The following is a 19,637-nucleotide window of genomic DNA, read 5'->3' as shown; positions in this document are numbered from 1 at the left end:
AAGTGGATCAAGAAAAATACTCATACTACTCCTAGAGATATACCAATAGGAACACAAAAATACAATGCCTTCCACACGCCTATATTCATTGCAGTACTATTGACAATAGCCAGACTCTCGAAACAACCCAGATGCCCTTCAACAGATGAATGGCTAACGAAACTGTGGTATATATTCACAATGGAATATTATGCAATCGTCAGGAGAGATGAAGTCATGAAATTTTCCTATACATGGACGGACATGGAAACTATTAAGCTGAGTAAAATGAATTAGAGGGAGAGAGATAGACACAGAATAATCTTACTCATCTGTGGGATTTAAGAAAAATAAAAGACAGTATTTTAATAATACCCAGAGACAATGGAGATGAGGGTTAGAAGGACCAGTGCATGATATGAAGCTTACCACAAAGAGTGGCGAATGCAGTTAGAGAAATAACCACACTAACAAATGTCATGACAATGTTAATAAGTGAGAGAAGTAGAATGCCTGTCTTGAATGCAGGCAGGGGTTGAGGAATGTGGGGGATTGGTGGTGGAAAGGTTGCACTGGTGAAGGGGGATGTTCTTTTTTTTTTATAACTGAAACCCAACTACAAATATGTTTGTAATCATGGTGCCTAAATAAAGATGTTATTTTTAAAAAATATAAAAGTAAAATAAATAAAATAAAACCAAATCTAAGGAGGCAATTTGGATAAGGCAAATGAGAAGGAAAGGGGGACAAATAAATAAGATGATAGGATAGAGCCTATATAGTACAGAGGAAGGGTACTTGTATATAGCAACCCCAGTTCTGTTTCCCCTCCCCCTACTCCACTCCAGTAGTCAATCTGAACACAGAACCCCTGAGTACTGCCAGTTATGAACAAACAAAACTAGGGTGCATTTCTCTGTTATTGGACATTAATTACATGAGAAATAAAAGAGATGTGAGTAAAAAACATCATGTTTCTAATCACATACTTTCCTTAAAGCATATAGGGGTTCTTGTCTACTCAGTGATACAAAATTTACCTGACACCAAAGTCATGAGAGTTTATTAATAACTGATATGGTCAGATAGATATCTTCCCATTATACATAATCTAGATAACTCAAACTTATGATTATTTAATAGTTATTTAGACCACATAGAACTTTATTATTCATTCCCCCATATTAGCTATCTTGGGAAAAATAATCTACATGGTATAATATTGATGATAAATTACAAAGCTATTTTCTTTTAGATTCATTGTTCCCATGTTCATGACATAAAATGTTACTATGAATTCAAATTAACTGGACATATAGAGTATATAGATGTATATAGAGTATAGAGATGGATATACTTATACCACTCCAAATGTGTCAATTCAGTTTTTGAGATAACTTTTCAAATATGCATATGTAATGTACATGTGTATATATATATATATTATTGTCCTTTTTTGGGAAATGGAATTAGAGAGAACAAATAGAAAAAGACATGGATTAAAAAGTTATATGTATTAGGGGTCAGAGTGATAGCACAGAATGCAGACATTTGACATTCCATATGATCCCATATACATCCTATATGGTTCCCAAGCCTACCAGGAGTGATACCTGAGAATAGAGCCAAGAGTGACCCCTGATTGCCTGCTACTGAATGTAACATAAAAATAGTTATAAATATTCATTTTTGAAATCTAAAATAATATATAGTTTCTTAACTAAATACTTTTTTCAAATGTATGATTTTGTATTTTAATTGTTTAGGTATTTGATCAATGGCATCAAGGTAAACCAATGCAGATGGTATTTGATGAAACTGAACACAAAATGGAGTCATTCAGGAATCAGTCTGAGGAAAATAATCAGCTATGGAAGGTGCCAGATGTTTTGCATGATAGCCTTCTTCTTCTGGACAGTTTGACAGCAGAGAGCTCCAAAGGCAACCATACATCTCCAAAGAAGTGAGGCATATTTTACTGTTTTAATATTGGTTGTGTCAACATTGCTGCATTTTAGGGGCTATATAGACAGCACAGCAGGTAGAGTGCTTGCCCTTGAACATGGTAAATCTTGGTTTGACCCCTAGCATCCTAGATGATTTCCTGACCACGAATAGGAGTGAATACTGAGTGCAGATGAAGAAAGAAAAAGAAAGAAGAAAGGAAAGAAGGAAGGAAGGAAGGAGAAAGAAAGAAAGAAGAAAGAAGAAAGAGAAAGAAAGAAAAAGAAAGCTAAATAAATGTTAGAATGATAATTAGACTACTAAATTTAATCATCTTAAACTAAAACCACACAGATTGAGTTTGCAAAGTAAAAGTGTTGTATTAACAATTGCAATACTCCATCTCTTCAAGATGTTAGAAATAGAAGGTGTAAATATTCTAAATTTTAAGCTTTATGCTCATTTTAAAAATTATCAAAACACTTTGGAGTTATTTTCTTATAAGTAATTACCCTTTTCTAACTTCATCTAAAGTTTTATCAAAAGACTGTGGGAATTCCACTCTGTATTCCCTTTCTTTCTCCTACCTCTCACTAGACCAGAGCATCTTGGTTTACAATGTGGGTTACAGAGTCCTTAAAGTCTACTATAAGACCTATTCATAAAAATAGTTTATTCAAAATATTAATATTCACTGACAATAAATATACTCAACCAAAGAAAACCTTTTGATTTCTCACAGAGAACAAAAAATTAATGTTGCTTTATGCCTGATAATAATCCTATAGTCCATAGATGCAGGAGTGATTTGACTCTAAACTATTGTTGCAATACATGGATATTTCTTTAATATATCTTAGCAAAGTTTATTGAAAATTATTGAAAATAATTTGCTATTCTAGGCATCATTAAGAATGTTAATGATTAGGGCCAAAGCCGGGGTGCAAGCAGTAAGGTGTCTGCCTTGCCTGCACTAGGCTTGTACGGACTGCGGTTCAATCCCCTGGCATCCCATATGGTTCCCCAAACCGGAAGCAATTTCTGAGCACATAGCCAGGAGTAACCCCTGAGCATCATGGGATGTGTCCCAAAAACCAAAAAAGAAAAATGTTAATGATTTACAAATAAAATACTTAAAAACTAAAAGAATAGATTCTAGCAGTCATCATTGACTGAGATGGTAGAGAATAGAATAATTATATATAGTGCAAGAGAACCAGAATTAGTAGTGACATTTAAAAATATCAAATTTTGATGTAATAGAGATTTGTTTCTCATCGATGAGCAAAGAAAATGGTTCCCTGAGATGGATTACTCCCAGTATAACAGCTATATTAGGCAATGAGTGATTTAGATATCATTAGTTGACAAAGTTTGACAGCCTCGACACAATTTTGAAAGATAAGTTGTGTTTAAAATTTCATCAAGTTATATAATATACTAGCAATAAATAATCCATGGAAGCAATGTCCATTTATGTGACAAACTTCACTGCTCTCTTACTTTAAGAAATTGCCACCCTGATCAATCAGATGACATAAATATAGAGCCACAACATGGAGCATAAACATGATTATTTTCTGAATATTTTGATGATACCCTTTATGCTTTAGCAATAAATCACTTAATGTACGTGCATAATTTAGACATACTTTTCTCTGCATAGGAAAACCAACCATCCATGTAATGTTTGTTATTGTATGCTCTATCATTTTTTGGACCCCATTTTTTGTTATTTTTATTTTAGTGGTGTAGATTAGACCTGCAGTATCTCTGGGTTGGGGAATTGGAGTAATAGTATAGGAGGGTACTTGCCTTGTGGGTGATTACCTTGCACATGACTGACTTGGGTTCATTCTTCAGTATTCCTAAGGTCCCCTGAGCATTTCTAGGAGTCGTAGGCAGGACTAAGTTCTGAGCAGTGTAAACTAAAAGAAAAAAAAATGGGGGGGATATAATAGTACTGGATAGTTTTAAGTAAGTAAAGAGTAGCAGCTTTCAATAACTTAAAATTTACTACTAAACTATTTATCTTTAAATATATTTATGTAAAATAAAAACTCACCTCAAACATCATGTTTCTAACCCCTTAGGCAAACAGATCTAATGAAAGGTAGTGGCAAAGAAATAATACACTGAACAGTCAGGAAAAAATTCATTGGAGTCAGTCTGCTTTTCACTTCATGGCCGCTCTCTGCCATATTCAGCCCCTGCCCAAGCCAAATCCCAGAACTCCTTTCTTGATTTAAACCAATTCCCCAAATCAGGAGGATGAAGGTTGAGTTCTCCAGGTGGGCTTTTACATACCAAAAGAAGTGGTTTAGAGAAAAAGGAAGTTGGTGAATAGGGCTGTTAGCTAGGCTCATCTCATATTTCCACCTTTTCTTTTTGAAACAAAACAAAATAGATGAGAAAAGTTAAAAAAGCTTTGTTCTACCTTTCTCAGCCGAAGGTTGGAACCTCAGATCAGAACTCAAGGCATCAAAGTTTAAATTGTATACATCATTCTCAAAACAATCAGCCTTTCTAAATATATTTCCACATCTTAGACATATCACAATATTTTTCATAGATTTCTGTGAACATAAACATTAGAACCTTTCTGCAGATTCACTTGATTTGAAAATTCTTAGACATTCTTACACCGAGCACTGAAATATGAGAATAGAACATTCGAGTTCCTTTCTATAAACTCCTCTAAACAAAATCACAAGAACATTTCTGCAAATAAATATATATATGCATATATATATGCATATATATAAATAGTTTGAAAATAAGTTTGCTAATCATTCTTAGGATGAACACTGTAATAAGAGTCTATAGTATCCAAGATTTTTTTCCATCTATTTCTGTGGACAAACATTAGAATATTTGTGCAGATATAATTTGAGAGTAAGTTGCTACATAATATACACAATAAAATGTCATAGCAATTGGGAAATATTCACTGGGCTAGCTGAGAACTTTTAAAACTCTAAAAACATTATGCAATTCCCCAGAATTGTGCAAACTAATATTAAACTACTAAAGTTGGATATAAAATTTTCTGTTTGCAAGGGTGCATTAAAAAAAATAAGATCTATACAGATAAAACACAATTTAATCAACAGTATAGTGACCTATGCAAATAGGATCATGAGATTAACCTAAAAAAAGTTAATTTTTTGGAGACAGCCCAGGTGCAGGAGGTTCTGAAAAACAGCTTCTTCTCAGTTGAGCTTTGGCTGTGCTTGGATTCTCCATTTCCTCCTTCTCCTTCTGCTGAGGTCTTTCGATCTGGGATGAAAAGGCCTTTGGTTTTGAGCTGAAATCTGAGAGGGGGAACCCTTTCGTCTCCCTCTTGTTGGTCCCTTCAAATGAAGCTTTCTCTTTGGCTTCTATCCCATCAGTGACCTCAATAAACTGCTTCAGGTTGGAGGGCTGAGGTCCTGGCAAAAAGCTCCTCCACAGAGGAAAGATGGTAGATGTTGGTGTCTGGGACACTGCCCAGAGTCTTCAGCTCTCTTCTTTTCGTTGCCTGCTTCTGTCCACCTGAGGGGGCCTCTCCCACTATAGATGGTGAAGCAGCTGGGTGGGGCCTGGGGATGAATTGACAGAATCCCTGTCGATTGGGAGCATATCTGCTACCTTTCACTGCATTCCCTAGGTCCAGATATATCAGCAGCTTTTGGTCCCCTCTCTCCTTTCACAACATCAAACTCTACAGTCTCTCCATCTTTAACTCTACACAGAAACTTCCTGGGATTGTTTCTCGTAATAGCTGTCCTGTGAACAAAGATAACTGCTTTGGTGTCATTTCTGTTGATAAATCCATAACCATTCTGGACATTGACCATTTGACAGTGTCTAGGACTTAGATGACAGCAGCGGCTTGCCCACCTGACTTTTCAGGTCTCTGAGTCCTGTGTCAATGTTCAAGCATCAGTTGTAAAATAAAAATACAGGAGTAGTGAGCTCATCCTAAACACCATATTTCTAACCCCTTGGGTGGACGGTTCTGATGAAGCAGGGTAGCGACGGAGAAATAATACACCAAGCTGTCAGAAAAAGATTCTTTGGAGATGTTGCTTTTCACTTCCTGGCCTCTCTCTGCCTTCTGATGCCTCTGCCAAAGCCAAAAGCCAGAACTCCTTTCTTTATTTAAACCAATTCCCCATGCCTGGAGGGGAAGGTTGAGTACTCCAGGTGGGCTTTTACATATCAAAAGAAGAGTTAGGGAAAAAGGAAGTTGGGGGAACATCTTGGTTTAGGGCTGTGAGTTAGTCTCATCTCACAGATTGAGACATTTTTTTCAATGCTGTCTAAAAGTATTTTATTTCAAATCACAAAAACATGGTTCTGACGACCCCCTTTCAACACCAGTCCTTGCTGTCATGCAGAGGATTTGCACCAGGTACCAAGACCAAACTCTGATCCATCGTCTGGGTTGTGATCACTATCTTTAGTCTATGAATTCGCAGTATTTGGGTCTATTTTTATCTACCTATAGTGGTTACTGGCTTCTGTTTCTTTTGCTTTGGATTTGAATCTTTTTATTAACATATATAGACAATGTAATATGTAAAATAGAAAAATCACATTGGTCATGGTTAACCCATGAGATCAGACTAATATATAGTTAAAGTGAATCTTGACTCTACTATTTTCTAATTTTCTGAATCTGCAGATTTCATTTAAATTCTTGAACCTCCTTACATATATATATATAAATCAATATATTGATACTTGTCTATATATCAATATAAGGGAGATGATAGGATCTTCTGGGGTAAAGTGTGGATTTTAAAAAGTGTGGATATTAAAAACCCAAATGTGTGCATTTATTTTCATATTTTGTGGGATTAATTTGTGAAACATGAATAATATAATAACAATTACAGACATCAAATTAAAACTACTAATGCAAAGTTAAAATAATGGGAGCAATTAAAATTGCCAGTATATAAATATTTTGAAGATTTATTGCAAGGTTTCTGAATTTCAGGCTTCTTTGATCCCAAAGCTCTGATTCCTAGAATATATTCACAAAAATAATCTTTTTATTTTTCCCTCAACACACTGCTTCAATACTTAATGATTTTGTAGGCAGGAGAAGACTGGTTGCTCTAAATGTGAACCCACTGAAGTTATTTTTGTTTCCTTCAAAAATTTTTGTGGGCCCACTGATGGAGGAATATTTTGTTCCCTTCTACATTTGTTATTAGTGTACTATTCTTATTAACTTCATTTAAAACCAAATTGCATTTCAAGTGACTGCTACTTTAAAGCTAGTTAACAATTCCTAAATTAGTCATTAAAAAAAAAAAGGCAAGCAAGATAAAGAGGAAATAAAATGTAAGAAAGAGAAGGCACACATGTCTGTTCTTCCTCTTATCAAAGCTTCTAAACATCAGTCAGGACACTGATCATTTGGGGGTAAGAAGTTATGGACGTTACATTCAAGTTTTCACCCAGGAGGCCTGATGTGAGAATGTCTGCACTTTGCTCAGAAGTATGAGGACAAGAACCTCCAGTCACCTGGTTAGAGTCTTTGCTCTACCTAGACATGCCTATGAAAACCGGAAGACTTATAAGACTTTCAGGGGACTCATGCTATATTTTATGAAGAGCTAGTTGATCACATATCTTTATAATAGATATTAAGAAACAAAGACTTAGGGTAATTACTAAGGAAAAACTCTAACAGTTGTGGTTATAGAGAGACTAACAATTATTTTATTTTCATAAGCAAAGGTTCCCAGTCTAAAATTTAATGATTGAAGTTTTATATTTTATAGATCACACAAACACATACACATGATGGTGACAAGAAGATAGTTCTATACACTTTGTTTTTCATTTCTATTTAATTTTCTTTTTCTTTACTTTCTCAACTTTTTAGATGAGAAATAATTTCATTTCATTTATTTATTTTTGTTTTGGGGCCACGTGTATGCTCGGGGGTTACTCCTGGCTCTGCACTCAGAAATCGCTCCTAGCTTGGGTGATCATATGGGGTGCCAGGGATCAAACCATAGTCTGTCCTCGGTCAACCGTGTGCAAGGCAAAAACCCTATGGCTGTGCCACTGCTCTGGCCCCAATAAATAATTTTAAATCACTTTTTTTTCATGATATTAAAACATGACTCAGAATTAGTTATTTTTTCATTCCTAAATTAGTTTTTAAGCTCAATTATAATTCTTAACTATGCTATAATTAAAAATATTATCATCCATGGGGTTGAATCTAAATTGTAACAGTGGATAGGGCAGTTGGCTTGCATGTGATATACTCAGAGTTCGACTTTTACTAAAGGAACAATTTTCTGTTGTCTTTTTAGGTACATAAATTATTTTATACAACTGCTTTTTTCTTCAAGAGCATCAAAGATCTCAGAATTTCTTTAAGCACAACTATAAGGAAATCATAATTTCATTACTTCAAGAATTTTCTCAATGTAATCTATAGGTATTCTTTGTAATCATTAAACTTGCCTTTGCCCTGAGACTTATAGAGAATATCAAAGAACAAACATGTCTTCCTTTTATACATGATAATTGCACTTTTTAAGGACTAGATAAATTTTAAACAGCAGAAGAAATAGTTTCCAATCAGATAAATGACGTTGCCTAGGAAGATGGTAGGACATTCACTAGGTTTTATAAGCAGTATTGTTTGGTTGGTATACTATAGACCTCACTGGAATATATATTTATATTTTTATAAGATTCAATTGTTCCCCTAGAACAGTGGTCCTCAAACTATGGCCCACGGGCCACATATTGTATTTGTATCTGTTTTGTTTCTTCATTGCAAAATAAGATATATGCAGTGTGCATAAGAATTCGTTCATAAGTTTTGTTTTTACTAGAGTCAGACCCTCCAATGGTCTGAGGGACAGTGAACTGGCCCCCTGTTTAAAAAGTTTGAGGACCCCTGCTAGAAAGAAGTAAATTTTAAGCAAAATTTTTACAAAATATTAACTTTGGGATAATAGAGGTTTGCCTGGCACAGAGTAGAACCTGGTCCCACGAGAACCTCACCAACCCATTGCAATCACAGAGATGCCTGAGCTCAGTGTCAGTGTAACACCAGAAATTGCCCCTCCAATAAAGCAAAACAAAGTGTTAGCTGCATTAAAACAAAATATAGTTCTGCTAGTCTGCTAGAAGTAAGAATCTGGATTTTGCTTGTCACAGATCCTAGAGAACTTCAGAGACTTTAGATATTGCAGAATTTGTTTCAGTTTTATACTAAAATGGATGATTAACATTCTCAAATTCTTAGAGCAGCTCTTTGTCAGGCCAAGGTTTGCCTCTTTAATTTTCTGTTGATTTCCTGAACTTGTGAGTGGCATATTTATTTTTGGCAAGTGTCCTTGAGCAATAGATGTATCTTATAGTCAAATAAATGAATAAATATGTATTTTATAATTTCATTATAAGCTTTGATTTATAGGCCTTCCTGAAAATTTGCCAGTATTACAGGTAGGTAAATTTAAGTTAAAGTCAATAAAAATCAAAGTAAATAATCATGAAAAAAGTTTTACTCTTTCCTTTACTACTTACTAAATAAGGTGGGAGTAAGTAATACCCCAAATTAAGACTTTTTATTGTATAAAAATAACCATTATAACTATATTTGATAGACTAATCTATAATTATCTGATATTAAAAAGTGAAAGTCTTCATCAAATGACTAATTCTTTTCTGCCATTTATGCTTATTTCTTCAGTCCTCGATAGATTCTTATCACATTCCTTAGCTAAGAATATATACACTCAATTTAGCCTCATTGGTTCCATAATCCACATCTACTTGGACTCTTCATATATATATATATATGTATTAAATTTATTGCACTAATTTCTGATGTTAATTTTATTGCTTGATTGGTTGAAAAAATGCTTTTCAGTCATGTTTTTTATGTTTGTTCTATCTGATAACTGAAAGTATAGTTTCAAGTTTTGTAAGGGGTGTAAATAAGCTCTTCTATGAATTGAATAAAAGTTATTTGAGGTTAAAAAAGAGAAATTTCTGAAAATTTATTGTGGTATTATGGGATAATAGAAGAGAATCAAGTTGTTCTGAGTGAGGAATGCTTATTAAATCATTTTTTTCTGTATAGTTTTCTCCATTACTACTGAATTGACTCTAAAGTCACCTTATTACAAACTTACACATATGTACCCACATACACCCACATTTGGTTTTATGTAATTTTATAGGTGTTTGTTTAAAGAAAAAGTGCTTATGCAGCTTTGCATAATTTCTAATGCTCTAACACCAACCACAAATTTTACTTACATCTTCTCCTTTGTTTCTCTTTTTTGACATCCTTGAATCATTTAAATTTTTGCATCTCTATAGAATGGGCAAAGAATAGAAAAATAGAAATAGAAAAATATAGAAGTAGGTTTATTGTATCAAGGTAGTCTAAACTAAAATCAGGGACAATATTTTCAAGAAAATTTTTCTGTTTTATATTATCTGTGGTTTTATATAAATGACAAACAGGGAAGTTTGTTCTGATATATTCTGATTTATACTTGTATGATAATGTTATGTACAAAGCTTATAGATTTTTCCACCTTAATGCTTTTGCCTTTATCCCCCTTCAGTGTGTCTGCAATGTGTCAGGATTTCAGGCAGTCTTTAAAGTCCCCAGAAACAACCATAACTCAGCAGAAAGTGCAGTTGTTGATTCTGAAAATGATCTTGATATTTGCAGGTAAGTTTTTGATCACTTTTTCACTGTCTTGGGTAGAAAAAACAGCTCATAGCCTATACCAATTTCCAGAGCTCTCTTGTCAGAAGATCTTTGTTGATTTCAGTTTGATTTGTTGATCTGAGTTGCTTTTACAATAAGTCAGTCTTTTTAGTGTAACTTACAGGTCTCTCACTCTCACCTTTTTTTTTTTTAACTCCTTTTCTCTCACTCCTTACCTCTACACCCCAATCAAAGTGAAAGGTTCATTGTCCCTGTTCCAAGCTGAGGTGTAGTCTCAGGATTCTTGCCTTAACCCCAGTTGTAATTTGTAGTATGAACTTTTGGATAGTTTTTCTAGAATGTGTACTTTCATACACTTATTAGAAGTAACCCAAGACCATTGCTAATATATGCAATATGCTGATTTCATATATTCCCCTTTTCAAGCAAAGTCATTGTTCCTTGAAGATAGAAAATATCTATTTAATATATTATATAATATATAAAATAAAAATATCCAGCACACATCTACAAGAGTAAGCAATTCTGTATTGATTGATTTGTAAATTTATTATTTCTTATTAATCTTCTACTTGTCAAATTCATTACAACTTGCTACTTCAGTGAAAGAGCCTTTTTAATGTCATTATTGAGGAAATTACTTAACCTGATAGGGAAGCGAGGCTATGTTAGAAAGTTGCCTTCATTTAAAAATAGTTCTTAGAGAAACTTTGAACCTATGGATCTCTCTGTCTGCTTTCTTCTTTTCTGGAAGTCAGGGTCACTGATAGTCTAGTAATTGAGTTCATGTGACAGTGACTTGGAAAGGACTCAACATGCTCCTGTGGAAGGATGGGATAGATAGTGAGTGTTGTCAGCAGGCTAAAACATTTTAATTAACATGAGATGAGCTCAGGTCCTGCCTTTCAGAATCAGGTGAGAGGCACATAATTAAGTGGTATATATACACGTGCAGGCAACATTACACCTGAGTAAGAATTAATATTTTCAGACACAAAGTCAAATCTGACACTGACAGTGTTGATGTAAAACTAGCAGGCAATTCAAGATCAATTTGGTTCAAGTACAAAGACTCAGAATGATGCTGGCATCTACTTTGGGCACCAGTCTCCAAGAGCCATCTTACACAGTAGTTGCCTAATGAATTTGTGATCTGTCAATGCAAACTTAGGTCGAATCGCATAAACCTTAGTAGGAAAATTATATATCCACTAATATCAGTTTCTATGAGGAAAAGGTATATAATGGAGTAATGCAGCATAATTAAAATGTCTTACTTCCTTTGTTTCAGATTTTCTTCCTTTATTTTAAAATAATCATAATTTTATTTAAGCATCATGATTACAAAAATATTCCTAGTTGGATTTCAGCCATAAAATGCACAGTCCCCATCACCAGTGCAACTTTCCGTCACCAATGTCCCCATTTCCTTCCTCCTTTACCCTTTCCCTGTTTTCAGGACAGGCATTCTATTTCTCTCTCACACTATCATTATCACTAACATGGTAGGTGTTTGTGGACTTATTTTTCTAACTTCATTTACCACTCTTGTGATACGCTTGGCTCTAATCTCTATTGTCTCTGGGTATTATTACTATACTCTCTTTTATTTGTATTAAATTTCACAGATGAGTGAGACTAATTTGTGTTTATCTCTCTTCCTCTGATATTAATAGTCTCCATTCCTATCCATGTAAAGGCAAATTTTGCGCCTTCATTCCTTTCTAATGTGGCATAGTATTCCGTTGTGTAGATGTACCACAGTTTCTTTAGCCACTCTTCTGCTGTTGGGCGTCTGGGTTGATTTTAGATTTTGGCGATTGTAAAGAGTGCTGCTATGAACATAGGAGGGCATTGTATCAGGTTTTTATGGTCCTCATGTATATCCCTAGGAATGGTATTGCTGGATCATATGGAACTCAGTGCCCAGTTTTTTAAGGAATATTAATATTCTTTTCCAAAAAGGCTGGGCTAGATGCCCATCAGCAGTTAATGAGAGTCCCTATGTTTGCCTACATATTTTTCTATAAAGCTTATAGTTTCAGGTCTGATATCAAGGTCATTAATACATTTTGATTTGACCTTTGTGTATGGCTTTAAATAGAGTCTGCATTCTCTTTTTTGCATGTGGCTGACAGATTTTTCCAGCACCACTTGTTGAAGTGTCTTTCCTTGCTGCATTTTGCATTTCAAAAATTAATCAACCCTTTATCAAAGATTAATTGATTGCATGTCTGGGGTCATTTTCTGAAACTTAAGTCTATTCCACTAATCTGAGAGTCTGTTTTTATTTCAGCACCATACTGTTTTAATGATTATTGCTTTGTTGTAAACCTTAAAGTTGGAGAAAGGGATGCCTCCCATCTATTTTATTTCCTAAGGGTTGCTTTAGCTATTCTGGGGGCGTTTATTGTTCCAAATTAAATTCAAGGGTGTTTGATCCATTTGATCTTTTCTTTAAACATGACAAAGGATTTCAGTTTTTTGATTTTTTTAGTCTATTCTATCTCTACCTCAGGCTTGAAGAGTTGATTATGATAAAGTTTCTATAAATATTAAAGTTGAAGTATCAGAGGCTGTAGAGATAGCATGGAAGGTAGGGCATTTGCCTTACATGTAGAAAGACAGTGGTTCAAATTCCGGCATCCCATAGGGTCCCCTGAGCCTGACAGGAGCAATTTCTGAGTGCAAAGCTAGGAGTAACCCCTGAACACTGCTGGGTGTGACCCAAAAAACCAAAATAAAAATCTTTTGAAGTATCAATATTGTTAAAGCAACTATACTACCTAAGCCAATATATAGGTTCAATTCAGATGACACTCCTTTTGGACTTAGAAAAGTAAATCACAAAGTTTGTATGAATTTAGAAGACACCATAAACAGCCAGAGCTGTATTAAAAATAATAAATGTGGAGGTGTCTATTATTTGACTTGGGTATATATATTATAAAGTTATATTGATTAACATTGCCTGATAATAGAATATAGTCATTCTGAACAATACATCAGAATTGAATACTCAGAACAAAGCCCCATAGATTTGGAGAACATGAGATGGAGTAAAGATAGCCTCTCCAACAAATTGTGCATAAAAATATGGATAACCACATGTAAGAAATTAAAATTTCATCCTTATCTCACACACTCAATTCAAAGTAGAACAAAGGCCTACAATTCTAACCAGAAACTACCGACTACCTTGACAACACTTAGGCAAAATATTCCAGGATTTAGAACTCAAAGATATCTTCAGGGATCTGATACCACTATAAAAGGCACAAAATAAAATATAAACAAATGGCACTATAGCCAACTAAAGAGTCTATCATAACTAAAGGAAATCAGGCAAAACTGATAACTAATTGAACTGGAAACTATTCTTATTCAATATTTTAGGAAAGCACTTAATATCCAGTATATGTGAAGTATTAGCAAAGGTGAACAAAAACAAATGTAAAAATATTATCAATAAATGGGGGGAGGAATTAATTCAGAAGACAAGTGGATTGATAGTAGGCACATAAAACGAGTTCTCAGCATCACTTATCATTAGGGACATCCAAATCAAGACAACAATAAGAATGGCACATTTCAAATATAGTAGAAACAATCTTTGCTGGCAGGGGTGTGGTGTAAAAAAATTTCCTCCATTGATGGTAGCTATGCTGTATTGTTCAAACTCTATAAAAACAGTAGGGATAGATTTTAGTAAACATAGAATTGATCTGCCATCTGACCCAGTAATTCTACTTTTGGGTAGCCATCCCCAGAATTTAAAAACATTCCAAAGGATATATTAATTGTTGTAATGTGTACAATAGGTAAGATATGCAATCAATCTAGGTAACCAATATATATTATCATGGCAACAGCAATAACAATAATTTGACTAATTCATTTCCAATTTCAATCCTTTTGATATCTTTGTATCACCTAATTGCTTTCCCCAGAATTTCTAATAATATATTTAATAGAAGATGAGATAGTAGAAATTCTTTATTTTTACCTGATTTCAATGCCTTGACATTGAGAATGAGACTGGCTATGTGTTTGTTATAAGAAGCCATTGCTATTTTAAGTTAGGTTCCTTTCACCATATTTTGTGAAGGGTTTTATCATGAATTTGACGAGATGGTCAATCTTGTCAAAAGCTTTCCCTGATTCAATTATATGATTGCATGACTTTTATCCTTTCTTTTATTGATGTGGTGTAAAATAAAAATAAAATATAACCACTGTTGAATAACAGTGAGGTCGCCCAGGCAGTGTTTCTAAATCCTTAGGCCAATGGTCTGATGAAACAAGGTGATGGCAGAGAAATAATACACCAAGGAGTGAGGAAAAGATTAACCAGAGTTAGACTTTTTCCTTCATGGCCTTTCAAACTATATATTTATATCTTCAGAAAGGTTCTAATGTTTATGTTCAGAGTTGTCTATGAAAAAAAATTGAACATGTATAAGACATGGACAAGGCTGATTGTTTTGAGAATGATGCATACAATTTAAACTTTGATCATTTGAGTTCTGATCTGAGGATCCAACCTCTGAAGAGATAAGTAAAACAAAAGTTTTGTAATATTCCCTCCTCCGCCCCTTTTTTTTAATTTAAAACAGAACAGGTGGAAATGTAAAGTGAAATATTTCCTGAACTTCTTTTTTCCCTGACCTCTTTCTTTGAGATGTAAAAACCCACTGGATAGACTTTCTGCCACCTGGGCTTAGTGCAGTAGGTTTGAAAGTAGTCTGGTTTTGGGTTGGAGAGAGAAAGCGCATGGGATAGGCAACATATGGCAGAACACATGGCAGAGAGAGGCTGGAACCACAACGTTTGAGAAGGAATTTATTTTTAGGTTCTATCATTAAATTTCTGGTAGCTTGATGAGTGTTGCAGAGGTTTTTGACCATTTCTTTGGAGGCTCCATTAAATAAAGGTATATTCATATTTATTCACAAATAAATCATTATACATTTGTATAATTTTGAATCTTTAAAAAGGCTGTGAAAGTGTCTCAGGAGAGATGTATTTACTAATTCTCCTATTTTTTTTATTTATTTGACAGAAAACTATGTCTTAACGAAGAATACTCTGTGTGTTTCTCTGATTTGCCAGCAAGATGACATAAGGCATCTCATTATATATGCTTTACAAGGAGTCACGTTGGTGTATGACCACTACACAGTATGTCAGAAAAATTTTAGCGAATCTCCCCTTGATTATTATTGGTCTGTGCAATGAAGTATCTTTAGTCTTACCATGATTGTTTAGTCATTTAAAACATCGGCTGAATTGAAAAATTGGCATTTGGGTTAAGGATTTGGCTTGCATGCTGTCAAACCTGGCACGTCATAGAGTACCTCTGAGCATAGCCAAGAGTAACCATGGTCATAGCTGAATATGGTCCAGTGCCCCTGTTGCAATTTAGGCAGTGAAATAAGAATTAGACACTCCTAGTATTACGATGGCTTTGTTCATGAGTTTGTAAAAGCCAACACTTAAATTTTTATCAAAGTTAGACATTTAAACAGAGAGACATTAGTAGAAACATGTTTTCTTTTCGTAGACTATAGAAACATGTTTGATTTTTAAACAGTCACTATTCAAGGTTCATTGTTTCTTAATTATTTTTGTATGTGTTACTATATTATTTATATTATTTGGAGATTATTTTTATCCCGTTTTGTATTCAGTTATATTGTCAACTATAGTACTATAAGAGCACTTATATTACAGAAATTAGCAAAGGTTAAAAATAAGATATTTCTTTTGTTAAACATTATCACTCATTTTAACTCCTTTCAGATTTTCTGTGAAAGCCATATACAATAATCAGGTTTTTATCTGGGGCATACTCTTTTATTCTAGAATAAATTTTCCTTGGTCCACAAATATGCTCCAGGGGAAACTAGATGGCTGCTTTTCCAGCAGCATAATAAAGACCTTCCTGTTTTCTGGTGCAATTCTGAATATTGCTTATTTTTGTGACACAAAAAAATAATGCCAGCCTAATCATGTGTCCTGTGAATGCTAAATTCATCACAAAAATAGGGTAGAACATGATGCTGAGATACATCATCATGTTAAACTCCCTTAAGATGATGAAGATGTTGTAGATTTGTAATAATATGAAAATATAGTATGAATCCTTCTGGGGGGTTAAGGAAGATACACTTGGAAGTGCTCAAGGGCTGAGCTTGGGGATATTTATCACATAAATGCTCAGGAAATCACAGAATCCCAGGATTGTATGTCCACATTTACATGCACTGGATATTTTGCACCAGTCATGTCTCTGGCTTAAGAGGAATGAATTGTCAAGTAGGATTTTAAAATACATGGTGTTTTCAGATTCAGTTCCCAGCATCCCATATGGCCACTTGAACATAGCCAGCACTAATCCCTGATCATGACCAGGTGTGGCCAGATAACCAAAAATAAAAAGACTTTAAAATATGTCAAGATAAATGAGGGGGAGCTATGGGAAGAAACCAAGTGGAGGGAAGTTGATCTGGATTGTCGCTGCAACCATTTTATATCTTAAACTCAACTATGAATAACTTTGTAAATCATAACGCTTTAATAAAACAAATATTTTAAAAATTGGTCTTAAAACTGACTATTGGCTATAAATCTAAGCATTCAGATGATCTTTGTCAAGGTCCTGAGCAGATTTCCCTTAGTGCCCTGAAAATCCTGGATGTTCTTCCACATTCTGAAGGGAAAATTAAATAATTCTATGCTATATTATAATCTTCCAAGCCAGATTGTAACCATTGTAATATAAAGTTATCCACTTTATACATCAAAAGTTCCAGGCAACTTATTTCCAATCTTTGATTTTGAGTGGGAATTTTGAAGATTTTGTTTTCAAACCAGGAATGAATGGAACATGGGGTCCTTCTATTATAAACAGTGGTTCTCACTAGCATTCTGTGATTAATGTGGACAATAGACTTGTGTACTTTTAATCTTCATAGTCTAATCCGATTTCTTATATTAAGGTAATAAGGCAAAAACTCACCATTAACCTAGTATTTCCAAAAAGCAACCAATGAACTTAAAATTAGATAAGATAAACTACAAATTTCTAACTGATATCATGGCTGTTTTGTAGGAAATGGAGAAGATTTGGTTTTCTTCTCATCAAATAAATTGTGAAGATCTTAGCAGAAACATTTCTAGAACATTGAAGAGCTTCAAGGACATGTTGAAAAATGCCACTGATCAGAATTGTGAATGTAAACCTTCACTAGACAATGTTCAGCTTCACATGTACAGGTATGAAAGAGTTTAGGCTTCACATTTTTATCTGTTTTTCTCTATTAAGAAAATGCCTCCCATTCAAAATGTGATTTTAGACAATAGAGTAAGCTGCAAATCTATTCATGACCACATTTTTCTGAACATCAACACTTTCCATGACTTTATTTTTATATTATTTTTTAATTATGTTAAATAGTGTATTCTAAATGTCAATATATTGACAAAATTACAATTTGATATATATATATATATATATATATATTGAGCTACAACTAACTGTGCTTAAGGTGTAATCTTGGTATTGTACTCTGAGATAATTCCTCCAAGACTCTGGACACCATAGAGGGTGCTATGCAAGGCAAGTGCCCAGCTGGCCTATGGACTATATCTTTCTAGTCTTGAATTTTATATATTTTGGTAAAAACATAGGGCCAGAATATAGTCCAAAGGCTAAAGTATTTGTCTTGTCATCATCTAGTAGTTCATATGATCTACTGTGTGTACTTTCAGCAGTGATCACTGAACGCAGAAGCATGTGTTGGCCCTATACACAGTGGAGAGTAGCCCCCAAACAACAGCAATGGTAGTAGCAACAATAGAACGAAGTTATTTCAAATTGTCTTACATTTTCATATTTTTATTTAGTATTCTTGTGGTCTACAGCTTCTTGAAGATAAAATGAGACGTTTTATACTCTTCAAAAGACATATAGAAAGAACAGAATGTTCATTTGACCTCTTAATATCCCAATGTCTCATATAGTTCATGATTTCTAGTATAAATAATAGGAGAAATCTTATATATAATAGAAAATATAACTATTTTTATATTTATTTATTCCCCTAACTTATCTGCCATCTAACTGGCAGAGCTCTGAGAAGAAAGTATTAAAACTCTAATACTCTTGAAAATAATATACAGGTACATCGGAAGATATTGTATCTCTAGCTAAGAAATTTTATGAAAATGTGATCTTGTTATTTAGCTCATCTCTTGGGGTAACTGAGGTAGTATGACTAATTCCACTTTTTTTAAACTAAAGTTTGATACTTTAATCTGTCTGCCAACAAAACCTAATTCCACTTTATTTGTAGTATCTTCTATTGTTTAATTTGGCTGTAATTTACTACAATTTTAGGTTTATTCAAAGCCTTGGGAAAATTTTATTGTCAAGATACCCCATGAAGGCATTTATAAACAATTTCACAGGAATGGGGGGTAAGTACTTGTTCCTCCAAATTTGCTCGATTGAGAAAAACTTTAGTCTCTCAGACAAATGAATTCTCAAAATAAAACTTAAAAGATAACATTAAACTATTGGTAATTAATAAAAACCATGAAATTTAGAATTGCAGTTGCTGACATATTAAATATTGGTAAAGTAAGATCAAAATCTTGAAGAAGAAGGAAGATAACATTCTGTGATCTTCATAAAGTCCAGCTCTGCCTCCTAGAATTAAGACATTGAAATAGATGAGTCACTGTTTCCACATTTAAACTCATAAAGCAATTTTAGAGTACCAACATGAAATCTTTTTAAGAACATTGAAAGCTCCTGAAAGTTTTATATATTTAAAAGAAAGTGTGTATAGTTTAATGGGGAAATGTTTTTTCTAAGTCTTTATTAATCTAACAATAATTTAAACAAAAAATAAAACAATGTTTTCTACAGGAAATCCCAATATGCAGAGATACTAGATAGAGTGACAAGTGAGCAGGAAATACAACACAGTTCGAC

The 19,637-nt window shown here is 33.9% G+C and overlaps 1 protein-coding gene across 1 annotated transcript in view; it reads left to right on the top strand.

Moving 5' to 3' along the window:
• ABCA13 (ATP binding cassette subfamily A member 13) overlaps nt 1-19,637 on the top strand; it is a 288,890-nt gene that overhangs the window by 33,552 nt on the left and 235,701 nt on the right. Inside the window, 5 exon segments of the mRNA XM_049777030.1 lie at nt 1,746-1,942; nt 10,527-10,636; nt 15,699-15,817; nt 17,751-17,914; nt 19,038-19,117. Coding sequence (XP_049632987.1) covers nt 1,746-1,942; nt 10,527-10,636; nt 15,699-15,817; nt 17,751-17,914; nt 19,038-19,117 — 670 coding nt within the window.

The sequence above is a fragment of the Suncus etruscus genome, chromosome 7, assembly GCF_024139225.1.
Source record: "Suncus etruscus isolate mSunEtr1 chromosome 7, mSunEtr1.pri.cur, whole genome shotgun sequence".
Taxonomy (NCBI): domain Eukaryota; kingdom Metazoa; phylum Chordata; class Mammalia; order Eulipotyphla; family Soricidae; genus Suncus; species Suncus etruscus.
The sequence above is the reverse complement of the archived record's forward strand: the minus strand, read 5'-3'. Positions and strand labels throughout refer to the sequence as shown.